Consider the following 18,364-nt stretch of genomic DNA (forward strand, 5'->3'; position numbering starts at 1 on the left):
TTTAATTTCAACGATGAACAAAAAACAAGGTTAATAATCACGATTTTATAATATAATTCACTTTTAAGCCCTTTTTCCCCAACAAACAGACTTTGAAAATGTTTCCTCGATACTTTCGGCGTAAATATAGAAAAATACGTGAAGAGAATCATACTATGCCAAATGATTGCTTAGTTACAGAAATCGGCAAGCAGTTCTTGAAAAAGCACTTTTTCCAAAGATTTGCAATTCTGTACGTATCGCAGTTTAAACTGCTAATCTCGTTTTGATAAAATGTGGAGGGAGAACAAAAAACGTAAATATTTTTCTTTCCCAAAGAAAAGAAAAGTTTTCATATTTTGCGAACCATTTAACTGGACAAAAACTTGTGCCAATAGGACTCTCAAAGAAACGGAATTCATCGCCTAAAGTTATGTATACAAGCCTATTCAATAAAACCGAAATTCGCAGCTCTCCTTGGCTGTAGATGTTAATGATACCATTAAAATAATCATATATTTATAAAATATAATTTCTTAATTCATTAAATTGTTAAAATACTCTTAGCTTACATAAAGGCAGGTGTACAAATGTGAATTCCTATTTGAACGGTTGTAACTAGTCTTTCAATGGCGCCTTTTTCCTAACATTTATTATCGATTGTCATTTTTATTTCGCTAAATATTTTGCATGAGATAAACTAACAGAGTTAAACTAAACACAACGTTTGGCTGCCGTTTTATTTCGTATCCATAAATTAAACACCATATATTAGTAGTAAGAGCATAATTAATGCACAAAGGCGAAGGCCACATACGCTATTTATGAAAAATCGCTTAATGTATCTTGATCAAAAATCTTTAAACATTATTTAGATGTTTTTCTCGGAAATGTATAATAAAATCAATGGTACATTTTGGGAAATTCAATAGGAAGACATGCCAGTCATCAGTTGCATATTTGACTTTAGTCATATGTCAATATGGCGGAAAGGAGTGGACAAGAGTGTTATGATTACATATGACGACGTTATCTTAGGCTACTGATATGATACCATTCGTCCATGCCCGATTAGCCGGAATGTGAAAATTAATATGTGAATGTGGCTACGAAATCATAGAGACTTCTGTTTTGCTAACACCCATCTCGAGCATGGCTAGTGCAACGCAAGACAGTGAAGAACGTTTGAACTGGATTGAATTTTGTGATAAGCATGCTAAAGGTGCTGCGTCGGATTTCGCTAAGGCTTTCTGTATTTACGTTAGTGCTAATTTACCCGAGAGCGCTCGAACAACCGTTTCTCACCGTGATTTTGTGCGCAAATTTGTAGATTGTTTTGTAGACCATTTTGAGAACGAGCTGACCAAGAGAAATGTAACAAATCATAGTAAGGATAAAATTGTAAATGGAAATTTGTCAGTCAGTGGTTCAGCCACAGTTTCCTCTGGCTCAGCACTTAGAGCCAATAGTCATGAGGAATTCAGTGATTATTCAGAGCAAGAAGCCGACTCTCCATCGCCTAAAATACACCATAAACCATTTTTTCGAAGGTTGTCTTTCAAAGGGTTAAAGAAGGGTAAAGGATTTTTCCATAAGCAGCATTCGGATGAGGTTGAATTGTCCTCTCACCATCATCACGAGAAACATTCAAAACATGACAAACATTCTAAGACCAAGCTGGCTAAAATAGTTGTGGAATGCAGGAAGGAAGGTATAGTGAATTATTTAATGGGAGAAAATATGGATGGAACCCAGAAATGGGAAAGATGCCGGTTGGCATTGGTGAAGACAGTTGGCGGGTACATGTTGGAATTTTATTCTCCCCCAAAGGTAAGCAGTTGAAGAAGTGGAAAATCAGTGTTTGTATTTCTATTACATATTGACCCATAATTTATCCTCACTTAAGGCCGTGAAACCGAAGAGTGGTGTATTTTGCTTCCTGATTACCGAAGCGAGGGAAACAACTGCTCTAGAGATGCCTGATCATGAAAACACATTTGTTCTTAAAGTGAGTGTCATCGGGTTTAAGTTGTCTGAAATTTCGTGATGACTGTCTTGACAAAGTTATTTCTAATGCGCGTTTGGTGTACTTCTTTTGCGTGTACAATTTGGCATATTTGCTATTTAATTCGTGTAGTGTGTAATTATTCCTCTAAACGTTTTTTTAAAGGCTGAGAATAACATGGAGTATGTTATTGAAGCGCATGATACAGATGACATGCGGTCGTGGCTTGCTACAATAAAATATTGCATGCGAACCACACTTCCTAGCAGTGAAAATCCTGATGGAAGGTATACTTACACATCAGTTTATCCTTATTTGAATTTGTCTTTGGCCTGTTATCACTATTTGGGTTTTAAGTTACTGACTTGTTCTTAATGTTTAGCTTAGGTGCTAATCATGTGGGTACAGAATATGCTGCTGTTTAGAACTCGGCTATGAAAAGCTTTATAAGAAAGTGATGCATTCTATGTGGTATATCATGCTCTTGAATAATTATGGGTCATTCCTTAAGATGTAACAATTTGAGATTTGAAAAAGCCCACTGTGGTGAAAGCTGCTTGGAATGTTATTTCTGGGCATTTTTGAAATATTTGGACAACATTCCTCATGTGGGAAAATTTGTTTAAGAAAAACAATCCATTATTCCAGATTGCTGACAATTGCGTTCCATTTTTGTGTACTGTAAATCTTAGTATGAACTTGTGATAAAATTGAAATCAAAAATAATTTGAGGAAAATCATGTATATTTTTTTGTAATTAGGCATTGTTTCCTATACCTGCCATTTATTTTATTTTAAAATGTGCCTTAAATAGTTTTAATGACCTCTTATGTTAATGATCCTTGTTTGCAAACCTGAAAATTATCATAGGTTATGTAGTGCTATGCCAAGAGGTTTACTCCAGGGGTTGATAGACTGTGATCAGCAGAGTTGTAAAGGGTCATGAGGGTAGATTTTGTCTCACTCAAAATCCAGTTTTTAGCGAAATTAAATAAATACTTGGGCGATTCATGAAAAGTAGATCTCCTGGCAACTGCTACCAATATAAATTCTTGATTTTTACAATTTGTCATTCTAAACTTTATGCTGTTAACACTATAACTATAATTTATAGAAAGTCTTATTGTGAGCTGTGCAGTTGATTGTCTACTTGTTAGTTCAAATGGCACTGGATCTGGTAACTAAATAAACAGACTTTCAGAGTGAAAAGAAGAAGGATGCTGTCAAAAAACCCTTGAGGAAATTCTACACTGATAGGAAATTCCGATCGGTACAAAACTATTAATGATCTCAGCTAACATCTCTACCATCACTTCCATTCAACATTTTTTGAAGTGCTGTCCTCAGACCCTCTACATATTCTCTCTCCTTTTACTATGGTTTTAAGGATACTAGTCACTGCGAAGAAGAGCATGAAGGAGTCAAACCTTGAGAAAGACAATATAAAATCTGAGGAAATGGTCTGCATTTGAAGAAGGAAAGATGATTTCCCACTATAGGTGAAAGACAAACTAAAACAAGTGGAAGAGTTTAGTTATTTAAGTTTCAAGGTCACTAGTGATGGAAGAAATAAAGAGGGATATACTATGCAGAATAGGAATTGTGAAGAAAGCATTACTTCTGAAGAAGCAACTACTAATGATAAACATATTAGAATGGACTTCAGTAGTGGTATATAGGCAAGGTGACGGACAGCGGAGGTCATTTGGGCCACTAGGGATGGACAGGAAAGGATGAAAGGTGGAGAGAAACCTGGCATCGGCATTAGCCTACTCTTTGCGAAAGGTGCCAAGGGGTCGGCAGCTTAACGTCCTGCCCGATGGACTGCGTACTCACTCAAAGTGCTCTCCACTAAGCACCTCAAGTAGGGATCGGGATACCACTGAAAAATATTCAACACCACCGGGACTTGAACCCAGGCCCGCTGGGTGGGAAGCCAGTACAATAGCCACTGCACCATCTTTATCCCCTGGACTTCAGGAAGTAATTCATTAAATCTTTAATTGAAGGAAGATATTTTTCCGCTGAGATGTGAGACTTTGGTAATAGAAGAAGTAGATGAAAATAAGATAGGAGACAATGGAAATGTATTGCTAAAGAATGATGGAAATATCATGGATCCACAAAAAATAGACCATGAAGAAATTCCTCCAAGAATGAGTGCCTATGGAAGGCACTTAACTAGAAAAAAGAAAACTTGATTGTGCAAATCTTGAGGCGCAATAATTTGCTAAATACCAGAAACCTAGAGGGGAAGAATTACAGTGAAGGCTGAGGATAAAATGTGATGAGGAGGTGATAGAAAATGCAGGTGCAAAGAGTTACGGAGGGAATAAAGAAATTTGATGAGAACAGAATAATTTGCATAGCCTCTACAAACCTATTCACGGATTGTTAACCCAATCTTATCAAAAGTATTTGTGCATATTTTTATGTAGTATTGAGTTATTTAAAGGTTCCAATGCCTCCGTATTTTATTGTATGAGGAAGTTGGTTGTTGATGAACATTTATTCATATTTGTTAATAAACTGTGGTAGTAGTAACATTGATGCATAATAATTGAATTCATGCTTGTTTACATTTTGAAAAATATTTTATGCATTTGTGAGACTATCAGTGAAAATGTTCAAAGTCTAAAATTTGTCATCGCATGTCTGCATTCCCTTACATTCTCATTTAGAGGCTATATGTATCATATAAATAGATCCTGGGGTTGACAAGCTTGAACATGGCAATGGCAACCATGTTCATAGGTGGCCTTTCTTTGTGTATATACTACCTTGATCAAAAAGTTCCCGGAATAACCACCGTGTGGCGCTCCCATCGTTCCGATTTGAGTTCTGTTTTTTTTGTTAAATTGGTACGTCTGTTGTTGATATTCCCTTTAAATCTTAGTGTCATAACTTGACATTTGCAAAAGTTACGTAGCCAAGAGTACATCTATCTCTGTGTGTGTTGGCGATTTTTTACAATTTCAGAAATGGATTTAAATTTGCAACAACGAACTTGTATTAAATTTTGCGTAAAAAACGGATTTAGTGGCGCACGGACGTTGGAAATGTTGGAAAAGTGTTTCGGCAACGATTCTCTAAAAAAAACGGTCGTTTACCAGTGGCACGAGCGGTTCAGAAGTGGTCGTGAGTCAATCGAAGATGATGAACGCAGTGGCAGACCATCGACATCGAAAGTCGGTGAAAAAATTGATAAAGTAAAAGAAATGTTGGTCAATAACCGCAAATTAACCATCAGAGAAATAGCGGAGGACTTGAACATTGCCTATGGATCCGCCCAAGACATTGTGGTTAATGATTTGGGTTTCCGTCGTGTAGCAGCAAAGTTGGTGCCAAAAGACCTCAATTTCATGCAAAAAAGAGACCGTGTTGACGTCGCAAAAGACATGATTTGCGAGGCTGAATCCGATCCCACATTCATCAAAAGGATCATTACTGGAGACGAGACGTGGGTTTATGAGTACGACACGCAATCCAGACATCAGGCAAGTGAATGGCGTTCACCAAATGAGCCGAGACCAAAAAAACCACGTCGTTTTCAGTCAAAAAAGAAGGCAATGCTGACGGTTTTCATGGATTACAACGGTGTAGTGCATCATGAATTTTTGCCAGAAGGCCAGACAGTAAACAAAGAGTATTATTTGGGCGTTATGAGACGTTTGCGTGAAGCAATTCGCCGAAAGAGACCAGAAATGTGGGCAGAAAACTCGTGGATTTTGCACCATGATAACGCACCGTCGCACAGTGCTATCATTATTCGTAATTTTTTGACGAAAAATGCAACAAATACCATCCAACAGCCACCGAATTCACCTGATTTGGCTCCCTGTGACTTCTTTCTGTTCAATCGAGTTAAAAAACCATTACGGGGAACGCGTTTTAGCAGCCGAGAGGAAGTAATGGAAAAATCGCAGGAAGCACTGATGGACATACTGAAAACCGAATATAAAAAATGTTTCGAGGATTGGATCAAGCAGTATAGTAGTAGTAGTATGTTTAATTCAGCTTTCAACCTGAATATATACATATTTTGTGTTGTTGCTGAAGAGAGTTAATTTTGGAAAATTATTACAAAAATCCATGTATTATGTACCTGTATGTATGTTTACTGTCTCTCCAATATAATGTAGAGCAGTTGTGTGCCCAAATGGGTATAACACTAGGAAAAAGGCAAGGGGCATGCAAAATAACTAGTTGTGTATATGATGCAGGTATGTTGACACTGAGGCTCAAATTAATAGTCATCTCTTAAGTTTAAGTAAACCTATATGGTCTCTCCTATGTTAAAAATCACATTTGAATCAGTGATGGAAGGGATTTCTTAAGGGCTACAAGAGATAAGAGATGCTATTAATAAAATGGGGCTTCGTGTTGGCAAGGTACTAGACAGTCCTTTTCCAAACCATCTACCTCCAGTTTTGAAGTAAGATTTTTATTTGGGGTAATCACTGGAAGCATATTAAATGCATATGAATAAGTTCCCTTCAATAAAAGGTTATAAATGTAATGTTTAAGTTTTTATTTTTGTATTTTTAGAATTTCATAGATATTTATATTCTGTCCTCCTGCAATGATTTCCTGTAGTTGTGTGTAAAATGTATAGATATATGGTAAAGTATTGTTGCTTTCAGGTTATTCCAAGTAAGAAATAAAATAATTCCTTTCTAAGTGAATTACTTACAGGCATTACTCCTTGGAAATAATGAAAGTTCACACTTTTATGAAATATGTTTTATCTGTAGATAATTTACTTAGTAAAAATCCTTAACTGATAAGTTGAAGGTAGTTTTTCAAAAAGTTTTCTTATAAACATCTAAATGTTGTTTATTCGATAAAGACTGGATATATTTAAGTAACGTTTGTATAAGGTGTCATCATAGAGAATGACCATATTGGAGGGAACAAAAATTGCAGCTGTTAATTATTTACTTCTATAAGTTTTAAATTACAGCATGAGAAACTAATTAATGGAGAATTTTTGATATTTTTTTAAGACTCTTTAGAGTTAAACAATAACCGACATTATTTCTCATAAGGAAGGTAATTCGTTGGAGGTCATATTGTTATAATATACCACATGTGCTGAATTGTGGTACGTGGACTGACAATTGTTGAAACTAATTCATTTTTCTCGAAACATTCTGATCTGAGATAGGGCTTCTTATGAGTTGTAAATGTTGGGAATAGTTGCTGTGTCATATTTTAGGGATTTAAAAAGTCAATTCTATTGTGCTCTGTGCCTGAAATCCTTAATGGCTTATTTGTGACTTCTCTCTGTAAATAGGAGTTTACTGGGGAATGACAGCGGTGATCTCAGAATTCGTGGAGGCGACCGATCAAAGTCGGATGCTAGCAATATGTCCTCAGGTGATGGTTTGGGAGGAGAGCATCCCCCAGAACTCCCGCCCAGGTTGGCGGGTGGTGTCCGTGGCACAGGCTCTGGTGGATCGGACACTCCAGGGCTTCGTCTGTCCAGCAACAGCAACTTTGAACTCTGTACATCCCGTACAGACATTGAGCAATGTATGCTACAATCTCTCTTAGTGGACATTCTTAGTAAAACTGCATGATTTTGTCTTCATGGATTTTTTTTTACTGTCAAATTTTATCAGAGACTCAATGAGTGTGTAAATATTTACGTCTTAAAATTCCTCAATTGGAATGAAATGATCCTCTTTGTGAATTTGTCCTGTAACCAGTACCTTTGTGGGTGAACATTCTGATTGAAAAATTACTGTTTATTGAGTTTAATCATATTGGTGAGAGTTTAACCCAAGGAATGCTTTTGTTCCTTTCTTCGTCATTAACCAAAATTCTTCAACAATTCTGTAAAGCATTATGACAAACAATTTTTTTTAAACAATGGTTCTATTTCATATTTCTTGAGTTTTCTAAGGAATCCATCAATTTAAATGATGGAATGAGTAAAACATTTTGACTAAACATAACTTTTCAAAAGCATTCTGCATGTGAAACGAATTGATATATTGCATGTGATCTGACATGTGAAATCTGAATCAGGATATACATCTAGAATTAAAGGAGAGCTAAAAATGTGAATAGGGTGAACTCTTGATTGATTTCAGTTTCATATCAATTTTCTCGCTCTCTTCATTTTTGTTGCATGTGCACTAATTAAATTAATTTTACAGTTATTTAATTATATCATTAGGGTAAGTATATCGGGCCATCATTTAGCTATATTTCTCAACTTTGTTCTTAGCGCTGATAATTGTTGTCAGTAGCATCGTTTTCCATTTTAGCATTGATTAATTTTGTCAAAATTTATCATGCTAGTGAAATCTGTACCTATTTTTCATATTATGCCTATACATGGTTGTTGTGCCAAAAGCAATTTTAATTTCTTTTGCCCATAACCTGATACTTCAAGGTTCCTGACAAGAATTTTTTTATTAATACTTTTGCCTCTTCTTTCATTTTCCAGTATTGTTTCATTTCATCATCTCTGGCCCAGTTTTTAAAATATATAATCAAGGTGAAGCGGGTATTACCACTTAATGGCCAAATTGAAATCATAGGCAAGTCCTCGTATTGGAATACTTGAGTGAGGTTACATCAATTGCAACAGTGTCCGTATAGGATAAGCTGTTTGAGTTATAATATTTTCTAGCTGTGACCAATCAAGTTCAGCGCATAAAGCTAAAGCTCATTGTAGAGGATATCAACTTTCAAATTATTCTCAATTGAGGCCTGAACCAGGACATTACAAAAGAATTACAGGTATACTTTGCTTTACAAGTTCCAAAAAAATGATTTTGTGAAATGATTGGTCAGAATTGTTGTCAAAAAAATTATTTTACTCCCATTTATAATGGAATGTGTAAGGTGAAGGTAGGAACACAACAAAAGATTGCTATCCCAATTTGAAAATTTGTAAAATCTCTAAATATTGATGCAGAAGGAAATTAACCCTTGAATAGTTAAATATTCTTATAAAATATGAAAATCAATTAACTTGATTCATTAAGTTCCACAGCTATTCAGTTTTCAAGTGAATTTAATCATTCAACTGTTCTTTGCTATTGGTGAAATGTTGTAATGCAATGAAAAAGTTTTATTCTTTTATTGCAAACGGTTTTCACTTTTTAGTGCAGTTTTTTAGTTATCATTTTAACTTATGTTTCAAATGTGTGTCATAAACAATTGCATCTACTGCTTCTGACATTGTTTCATGTAGATATCCTTGCAATTCATATGCGGCACTGATAATTAATTCCTTGTTCTCAGTGTCTGAAATAGAAGGAGACGTGTCCGTGTCCCTGAGGGAATACCCTTGGTTCCACGGTACTCTTCCACGCTCAGAAGGTGCTCAGCTGGTGCTGCATGAGGGTGCTGGGGGCCATGGCGTTTTCCTGGTTCGGCAGAGTGAAACACGGAAAGGAGAATTTGTACTCACTTTCAACTTTCAAGGGAGGGCAAAGGTTCGCTCGTTGCACTTTAATTGTTTATCACATCCACAATCTTCCTCAGTTTATCAGAAAATGCTGCTAGGTATTCCTGTTAAGGGATAAATACTGCTGCAGATTCTCCTTTGAGAGAAGGCAAGATGTGATAGAGATTTGCACCCGTGCATGTTGCAACATTAAAAACCGTTTCAAATAAAATATTTGAAGCTCTAACTTTGAATCGCTAGAACTTATATAATTTTATTAAAATTTATTTTTGATTGGCCCGTGACTTCAGTTCTCCAATTTAATGCAGAGATATCTCAAGAATGGTGAAGGGTCTCCTCACCTCATCTTAGCTGGTGATAGAGGTGCGGACACGTTATTGTAGCCCTACTTTTTGCACTCTGCGTATATTGCAGACAGAAGGGTGTATTTCTCCCTTTCCGTCCAGACCTTATCCAATACTTTATGACCCTGGAGGCGGGAGTGGAGTGATCAGAAAAATGACTTGTCTTCCTCAGTACCTTGCAAGGCCTGAGATAACAGAAGAGCCTGATTTAGTGCAGGACATGAACCCTCTAACTTGACTTGGCAATGTAAGTGAAAAGTGCTGCATGTGATAAACAGTTTAATATGATACTAACCCATATCAAGGGTATATTCAGATGAAGAATGTCTTCATTGTATTTTGCTCAATTACAGTTTTCCACTTAGGTTTGACAGCATTCTCCATCAGGTAATATTGCAGAGCATAGCATATTTACAGCCCACTCTTTCATAAGAGATAGAAATGTCTATTAGTTGCAAATTCAGGGATGGCTTTCTGTGTAGGTGATGAGAGGATGCTGTCTTCTTTTTGTGTCAGTCATAATTATTAACCCCCCTTCTCTTGCGTGGTGTTCATTTGTTTGAATTTCACCTTTAACAATCTTATCACTCAATGCTAAGAAATGTTCAAAGTCGTTGAGGTTCTAGGCCCCTCTCTTAGCTTCTCTACACACCTTATTGTTTTTATTCCATTCTGGGACCTCAGCTGGTTCCTATCATTGAATGAATTCTTGTTAAAATTTTATTTTGATCTTTAAAATAAATTTGAAAAATGTTGTATTTTTTATTGAGCTACCATACGTGCTTTTTTGTAAACTAATCGATCGCTGGGAAAGCTCCCGGTGATTAAAAAATCTTGAGTTGTTTGAGTATCTGAAGATATTAGGCCTCAATGTACTCATATGGTCTATATTAGTATACTGTCAACTGTCTTCACTGATGACATATGTTCAACTTTGTAAGCATACACCTTTGTTTCTTCTCGAATCTGGCTGATTCAAGGATGATATAAATCTAATTATGCTTAAAACTCTGACAGAGTAATGGACTTCCAGTATTTAGTTTCACAGCCCATTTGTTTAACAATAAAGCCATAATTTACCTTTACGGGGACGTCTTCTGAGAATGGATTTTTGCCACCTTTTCATTAGGGTTGTTCCATTTTAAGGAAGATTATTACACCTTGCTTGATGGGTCCTTCCAATTAGGATTTTTCTTCATGTTATACTATTTGATCTGTCTTCTTTGAAGTTCATTTGCTTATTGGTGCATGCAAGCTTGCATTGACCTTGACACCTTTCCAGAAATTGATAATTTCTAGCAAGTCTCTCTATGAATGAGCTAGGTGAGGAGCCTTCTAGTCGCAATTAGGAAGAATAGTAAGAAAAATTCATATCAGCTTGACCAAAAAAGGATAGCTAATGAAGGGTTTAATTGTCCATCAGGAAAAGTGAGCATCTTTGGTGAGATAGCACAATATCAACAATATCAAACTGTCTTGACTTTATAAAAAAAAATTTTGGAATTTCTTCAGTGATTTAAATGTAATTTTTTAAATGTGATATGCAAAACATAAATGCATTTTCTAATATATTATTATGACAAAATAGTTCTATATTATTTTAATTCATTAACTATTTCTAAGTATTTGGCCATTTCAATGACAACATTTTAAAATTTTTACTTTGGTTAATGTTATATCAAAAACTGCAGTGTGTTTCCTTTTATCTTCTTGGGCTGTAACATTTTTTTTGCTCCATTCCAGCACCTCCGAATGACACTAAACTCTGAAGGGCAATGCAGGGTCCAGCACCTGTGGTTCCCGACCATATTTGACATGCTAGAGCACTTCCGCCAGCACCCAATTCCTCTCGAGTCAGGAGGGGCATCTGATGTTACCCTGACTGAGTACGTCGTTGCCCCTGCAGTTGCTGGAAGTATCTCTAGCAGTAATGGTCGCACCTCAACAGGGCCGACTGGCACTGGGGACAGAGATGGACGAAGACCTCCAGTCATACCAGAGCCAAGGGAGGTCAGTGAACTAGCCAGTTGTTGAGTTGGTTATCTGCTCATTATCTCATTGTATCATTCATCAAACTGAACCCTTCGCCATATCCTTTTCCCACATCTCCAACTCTTCCAGCCTGCCCAATTAATCCAACTGCCTTCTAAAAATCCCATCTCTCATCTGTGAAATTATTGTACTTAAGAAGCATGTATGAGTTGAGTTGGTAGTTGTGAATGGTAGGAACACTTGGGGGAAAGTCTTCTTATCTGTGGTGTTTGCCTTTGCTAGGAACGAGGATCTCGTGCGTCAGTCTTGAGTTTTTGTTTAACCTCTTTATTGCTGCCTCCTTGAAGTCTATGTTTCAGTAGTCTAGGTAAAAGAGCCAAAGTCTTTTTTAATCTCCTGTTGCGTGTAATGTGCCCTTGGGAAAATTTAGACTCTTGCAACAAATTGCTAATTATATTATTCTTGAATAATTTTAATGATTTAGGCATTCTTGTCAATTTTATGTGGCGATAATTGAATTAATTCTAGGCATTTTGCGATGGTTTCCACGACGAATATAATTCTTGGGTGAATCATCCTAATATGCTAATTAAAACATGATGATTCATAATTTTTTTATTTTTTGCCCTAATTCAACATTTAGAAAAAAAATGCTGGGATGCAATGGCAGCAATCAAATCTTTGTCACATAATTAATTTTTTTCTAAGATAGCTTTATCCCGCTTCCTATTAAATTTCTCCGTAAAGTACGCTTTGAAACAATGCAAACAGTAAAATATCACAGGATCGAATTTATAAGAAAAATATGACTATAATTCCGAGGAAAGTCCACAAAGAAAATTGTACATTCATGAGCATGGGTGTTAGTTGATTAACTTAATGTGTGTGAGTCCACCATGAATTTTACTGCAGGGATTCAAACATCGTTGTTGCGTGTCAAATGTGTTACCATTTCATAGTGGCCATTAAAGCACAAGTTCTTATAAAAATGGTGTTTCCCGCTGATAATTCATGTTTTTAAACAGTAAGCAAGCTTTTCAAAGTTCAAGTTAAGCAACATCTACGTCACGTGAACATACTCATAAATATACCCGAAAGGATAATGCTTGATTGATTTCAATCGTTAAATAAATCTACCGATAAGTGGAGATATCTTGAATTCAAATTACTCCTAAGTTATGTGATTTTTGTCATGGTGAATTTACACACACAATTTGTGACATTGGACAAATTTTTTTTCAATAAAATGGAAGAATTTTCAGGCCAGCTTACTTAATTATGAATGGAAATAGGTGAAAAATAATTATACACTCTGGGTTTCTTGGGCAAAAAGCATTTCATTACTTGCAATTTTTTCACAATAGTTGCTCTTAAATTACCCTTTCGTATTTTCTCTCAGTTAACTTCTTTGATTTGATTTGTTAGAATATCTTTTAATGTGTAAATTCCAGATATGTCTTTACTTATTAAATAATGTGGGGAACTCATTGGGTGAATCCAGCATTAATTCCTGAATTAGGTGATCACAAATGATCCAGTTTTTCAATGTTAAGGATTTAATAGGTCAAACAGTTTGACCATTTAATATTTATTTTTATATTTGTGAGGATGGAAATTAATACATCTGAATGTAGAAATACTATTTTTGTTTAGTTATATTAGGAAAAAATATAGGTAGTCTCATCATTTCAGTAAGGCTCATATCTGACTTTTCTTTATGTACTTATGTTCTTTAATTCCTTTTTTTAACATCAATACATTTTGTTCATCCTTGGACACCTCTTAAAAATTTTCTTTAAATATCATCACACCATCTTCTCACAACTTCTGCTAATTGTGAAATGTACGTGTAATTCATAGGTGTGAACATCCCAGGTACGACAGAACCCACTCAAAGAATTGGTGCCCATAACTTTGGATTTTGATGTGAGTAACTTTTGCAGATTAAATAAATCTCAGACTAAAAAATATTCGCATTGAGATGATAAACAGAAGATGGGGGAGGATAACGGTTATATCTGTCAAGGTTACAATGGAACCTTGTTATAACGGTCCTCATTAGATAGTTATCTTCATTAGAATTCTTATTATTTCATTTATCCCTATCTCTTTCCCTCATACAGTAGAATTACCTTAGGGTACCAACTCATTTTACATTTTAAACAATAGTGTTTTGGTACAGTGATATGAATTTTCCTGCTTTTAAGTGAATTTTGGCGGAATATTTCCGAAAAATCAAAACTGTAAATAATAATTTGATGTGGAAAAGTGACCTTGAGTGAGTGCATTTAATGAGAGTTTTGTAGTCGCACACAAACTTAATGCTTACCTTTTAATTTCTCCATTCCATCTAGTAGTGGTATTAATGCTGTTTGTTTGAACAGAATAAAATCTTAATTTGTTGAACTGTCGTAGAAGCATAAAACTGAGTCCTTTATTCCTTTTCAAATCATTTGCGGGTTGCTTAGGATTTCAAAACTTTGGAAGTTTTCATTGGCTATTTTAAATGATCAAGTAAGATGTGTTCATTGTATATTTTGTTGTCTGAAAGAATTTGAGCACAAATCCTATCCATGCAAGTAATGAAAACTTGGTCATGGTCGATTACATTAGCTCCCCTGATACTAGTTGGTTCATTGGTGTGACAGGCTTCTACTACATCCATGATGAACCAATATGTGTCAATATTTGTGTGTGCATGGGTTTGAATGCAATGGTGCCCTCGTTTTTTCCTTGGAAGCCCAAGATGCTTAAATGTTTCCTTATGGGAAACATTGAATTCCTATCCTTTGATGTTCATTCACTCAGTATATCAGAGCATATAGCTCAGAATCAGTTACTGAATCCATAGAAACATGATGAGTCTTATAACTACCATATATTATCCCATAACTTCCAAATTGGTACCATTAAAAGTAATAATTTCAGTGAAGTTGCAAATTTCTATATTTTTTTACCCATAGGAATATTTTTCATAATGAGAACTCAGAATAATTATGGCACGTTGACTTTTTACCATCAATGTATTTCCTTGGGTATGGGAACTTAAAAACGTACTGATATTAAGTGAAATTTCTGTTTTGTTAATTTCATGGTTTGTAAAATGTTCTCTTTTCTCATGAGTGATACCTGAAAAAAGAATTCTGCATGTTCAATGGGAATTGCTTGTTTTAGCAGGCTGTAGACCCCTCAGGCAGTGCCATTTTTCCCCATGCCATTGCAAGATTTCTATAGTGTACCTAAACCAATACCAGAATTATATTTGGGACATGTTGTTGATCCACGGGCAATACTGTTTTTAATCATTTAAAAAGTAATGTTTGTAAATAATGTACTGCATTAGCAAATTAAGCTTAGCATCAGGGCATTATCTAATTCTTCAGAATTCATTATTAACTCTTTGTAAACTTAACATTAGCATAACTATCTATAATTGTAATGCATGCTATATTTATCTTTTAAATGCACCTATATTTTACAAAATACCTTATTTACTTGCATATTGGCTACCATTAGAAAAAGGCTGCCTTGAAAATTATGAAAAAATAATTTCCTCCGCCTTTTTCCATTGACTTTCTTTTATATTTTACCCAATAAATTGTAATATCAGTATTGGTCTTTTTTCATGTGACCCTAAGAAGTAAGCATTGAAAGAATTTAATTTGTTTAAAAAATGTATCATATGTTTTAGGGAAATGTACTGTACCTACTAATTGGGATATTGGCAGCCTTCTGATAAACATGAAGATTTATTTGTAGAAGTGCATTTCTATTAATTAGTGGAGACTAATGTCCAGGTAGATGGTTGTTGAGAGAGGCTGTCGCAAAAATCACCTGTGCAGCATTGGAACTATGATGACATAAGCACCCATTATTGGATATAGGCAATATTACAAAATGCCAAGCATACCACCCTCTTGAAAGGTCTAATTTAAAATATACAGCGAAAATGATATGAAAAAGAATTAATACATTCATTTGTCATCCTATATGGGAAGATTATGCAATTAAACGATGGTTCTGTTAAATATCTCCAGCGGTACCCTTATAGTCACCACTCTATGTACACCATACTTTCCTGAACGAAGGGATTTTCATCAATTTGCAATTTAAAGCAGAAAGAACTCTGCTCTCAGCAGAATCACCTTACCTTCCTCCAGATTCATTTCTCTTAGAGTCATAACAGTTTCAGGTTTAACTTTGTGGAATTCCTTCATTATGAGGGTAAAAAGGAACAACATTTCCACCAAAGAGATTTTAATACTTGACGAGCATGGTTTCGATGCTGTGCATCATCATCAGGTAACGTACATCATTGATGTACGTAACCTGAAGATGATGCAGAGCATCAAAACCATGTTCGTGAAGTATTAAAATCTCTTTGGTGGAAATGTTGTTCCTTTTTACCCTCATAATCGAAGGCATAACAAGTGCTTCTATTGACCACCTTATTCAAAAATCTTGGGTCATTGCTGACAATACTGCTACTAGTAACAGTTATGAATTGAATGTAGAGTCACTGTGGTTTTTATACACTTCTAATCGCATTCTTTCTGAAGTTTTTATCTCTGACTCAAACTACAGAAACCTACTTCTATTATGCAATACAAGTGGTTTTTACCATCTAATCTGCTAACTATTGTTATCTTCTATGAATTTGAAGTACCTTTGCTGGGAAAGTATTCTATCCATCACCGGAAGACTTAACACAAATAATATTTTGAAATAAAAATAATTTAGGTGTTGGTAGCTGGTTTCTGGTATTTCTCCACAATGATATCTTTTGGTTACAGTGTTACATCTACTAATCCGCAGGTGTCCTCAGTGGCCTGAGGACATTTGGCAGGTCAGTCGGTGAAAGATACCATTGTGTAGAAATTCCAGTTTCCAGCCATTCAAAGTTGACCTCTGTGAAAACCATACCAGGAAAATGTTCTAGTTTCTGGCTATGATCTATATTCTCATATTTTTCAGGAAACATTTGGAATCATGTGTCATACTCTTCCACTTATAATATTATATACAAACAGTGGCATGATTACTGGTTCGTTCATGCGTAAAAATTAGGCATGCAAGAAAATTTGTATGTATTCAATGATAATTTCAGTTTATCATTAATCAAATTATTTTTTCAAGCCATTAATCCTCACTGTCAATAGACATTTTGTCACTTAGTTTAGTTGCTTGAAAGGTATTACTTCTAATTATTTATTCATTTTTTAGTTAGATATTTCGATTTAATTAATTTCCATTCATTTTTACCAATGTGTTTGTACCCTATTGATACTTATCGGCCTTTAAATGCATTTTTCATGCATCTTCAATACTCTTCCACTAATAATTTGTATTGTTGAAGCACCATTTCCGGGAAATTTTTCATGTCACTGTGTCTCATGATATTTTATCTTGCAAAAGCACTGGTTTGAGGCAATCAAGTTGATCCAAATCCCAAACTATTGAAATTCCATGGCAAGCGAGAAGGTAGAATTTAGGACAATACAGAGAAATAGGTGACTGGCCAAATAACTGGGTAAGAAACTGTATCTTATGTACTAAACATTAAAATATGTAAAACGAAATAGTGATAGAGGTGCATAAACCCTGGTTTTGGAATTTATATTGCAGATTTACAACAAACAACCTCTGAAACAAATTTTGATAATGTGTAGTCTCAGTAGTAGCAGTAGTCCAGTAGACCACTCATCTCATAAGTAGTTTGCTCTGCATGTCATTTAACTTATTCCTGTTTATGAACGTCTGGAGGTACCTAATATTTTACTCAATGAAATTAAGAGCAGCAATAATAGCAATATTCAACGACAGTGTGTGTCATAACCCTGGAAATCATTTAAGTCTTACCCCTGAATGATGATTATTTGGAGCTCATACTACGCACGTGTTCATTTATTTATTTATTTAGCCATAGTCTGAAAACAGCACTTTTTGGCATTTACATCGGACTATTAACATTGGAAACAATGGAGACGATTACAAGCACCGAAGCCCTAGGCGGAGGAAAACCCATCCTGGCGGAAATCAAACCTGCGACCCTTGAATTGGCAGATGAGGACATTACCTTGCCACCACCGGCTATTTAATTAGTTATATGCCGCATACCAATGCTCGCACTACGTCAGAATCCACATGCACACTTTTCCTTCACACATCCCAATATGTGCTGTGACCCCCACGCCATCAGTGGTCCAAAGAGGGGATCAAGGTGGTGCGGTGGCTACCGTACGGGCTTCCCAGCCAGAGGGCCCGGGTTCAAATCCTGGCGGTGTTGAATGTTTTGCAGAGGTATCTCAATCCCTACTTGAGGTGATCTGTGGAGGGCACTTTGAGTGAGTATGCCGTCCATCGGATGGGATGTAAAGCTGCGGACCCCTTGGCGCCTTTTGGCAAGAGTAGGCTAATGCCGACGCCGGGTTTCTCTCCACCCTTCATCCTTTCCTCTCCATCCCCTATGGTGCAAATGACCTCAGCTGTTGGTCGCCTCCTCTAAATACTACTACTAGTGGTCCAAAGAGCCCTTCCTTTTTTGAGGATTCAGAGGTTGTTAATAGAGACAAAGAGAGTGCTAGGCCATGCCAGGCTCAAGCCCAACCCGTTCTTTAT

The 18,364-nt window shown here is 35.8% G+C and overlaps 1 protein-coding gene across 1 annotated transcript in view; it reads left to right on the forward strand.

The window, feature by feature from the left end:
• The first annotated feature begins 1,131 nt into the window (after positions 1-1,131).
• Lnk (SH2B adapter-like protein Lnk) overlaps positions 1,132-18,364 on the forward strand; it is a 43,189-nt gene continuing 25,956 nt past the window's right edge. The window contains exons 1-6 of the mRNA XM_071591647.1: positions 1,132-1,809; positions 1,886-1,987; positions 2,150-2,271; positions 7,281-7,519; positions 9,245-9,438; positions 11,498-11,764. Of these exons, the coding sequence (XP_071447748.1) occupies positions 1,132-1,809; positions 1,886-1,987; positions 2,150-2,271; positions 7,281-7,519; positions 9,245-9,438; positions 11,498-11,764 (1,602 nt within the window). The remainder of the gene's footprint in view (positions 1,810-1,885; positions 1,988-2,149; positions 2,272-7,280; positions 7,520-9,244; positions 9,439-11,497; positions 11,765-18,364) is intronic.

This window comes from Hetaerina americana, unplaced genomic scaffold (assembly GCF_022747635.1).
Source record: "Hetaerina americana unplaced genomic scaffold, ioHetAmer1.1.p SCAF_5, whole genome shotgun sequence".
NCBI lineage: Eukaryota > Metazoa > Arthropoda > Insecta > Odonata > Calopterygidae > Hetaerina > Hetaerina americana.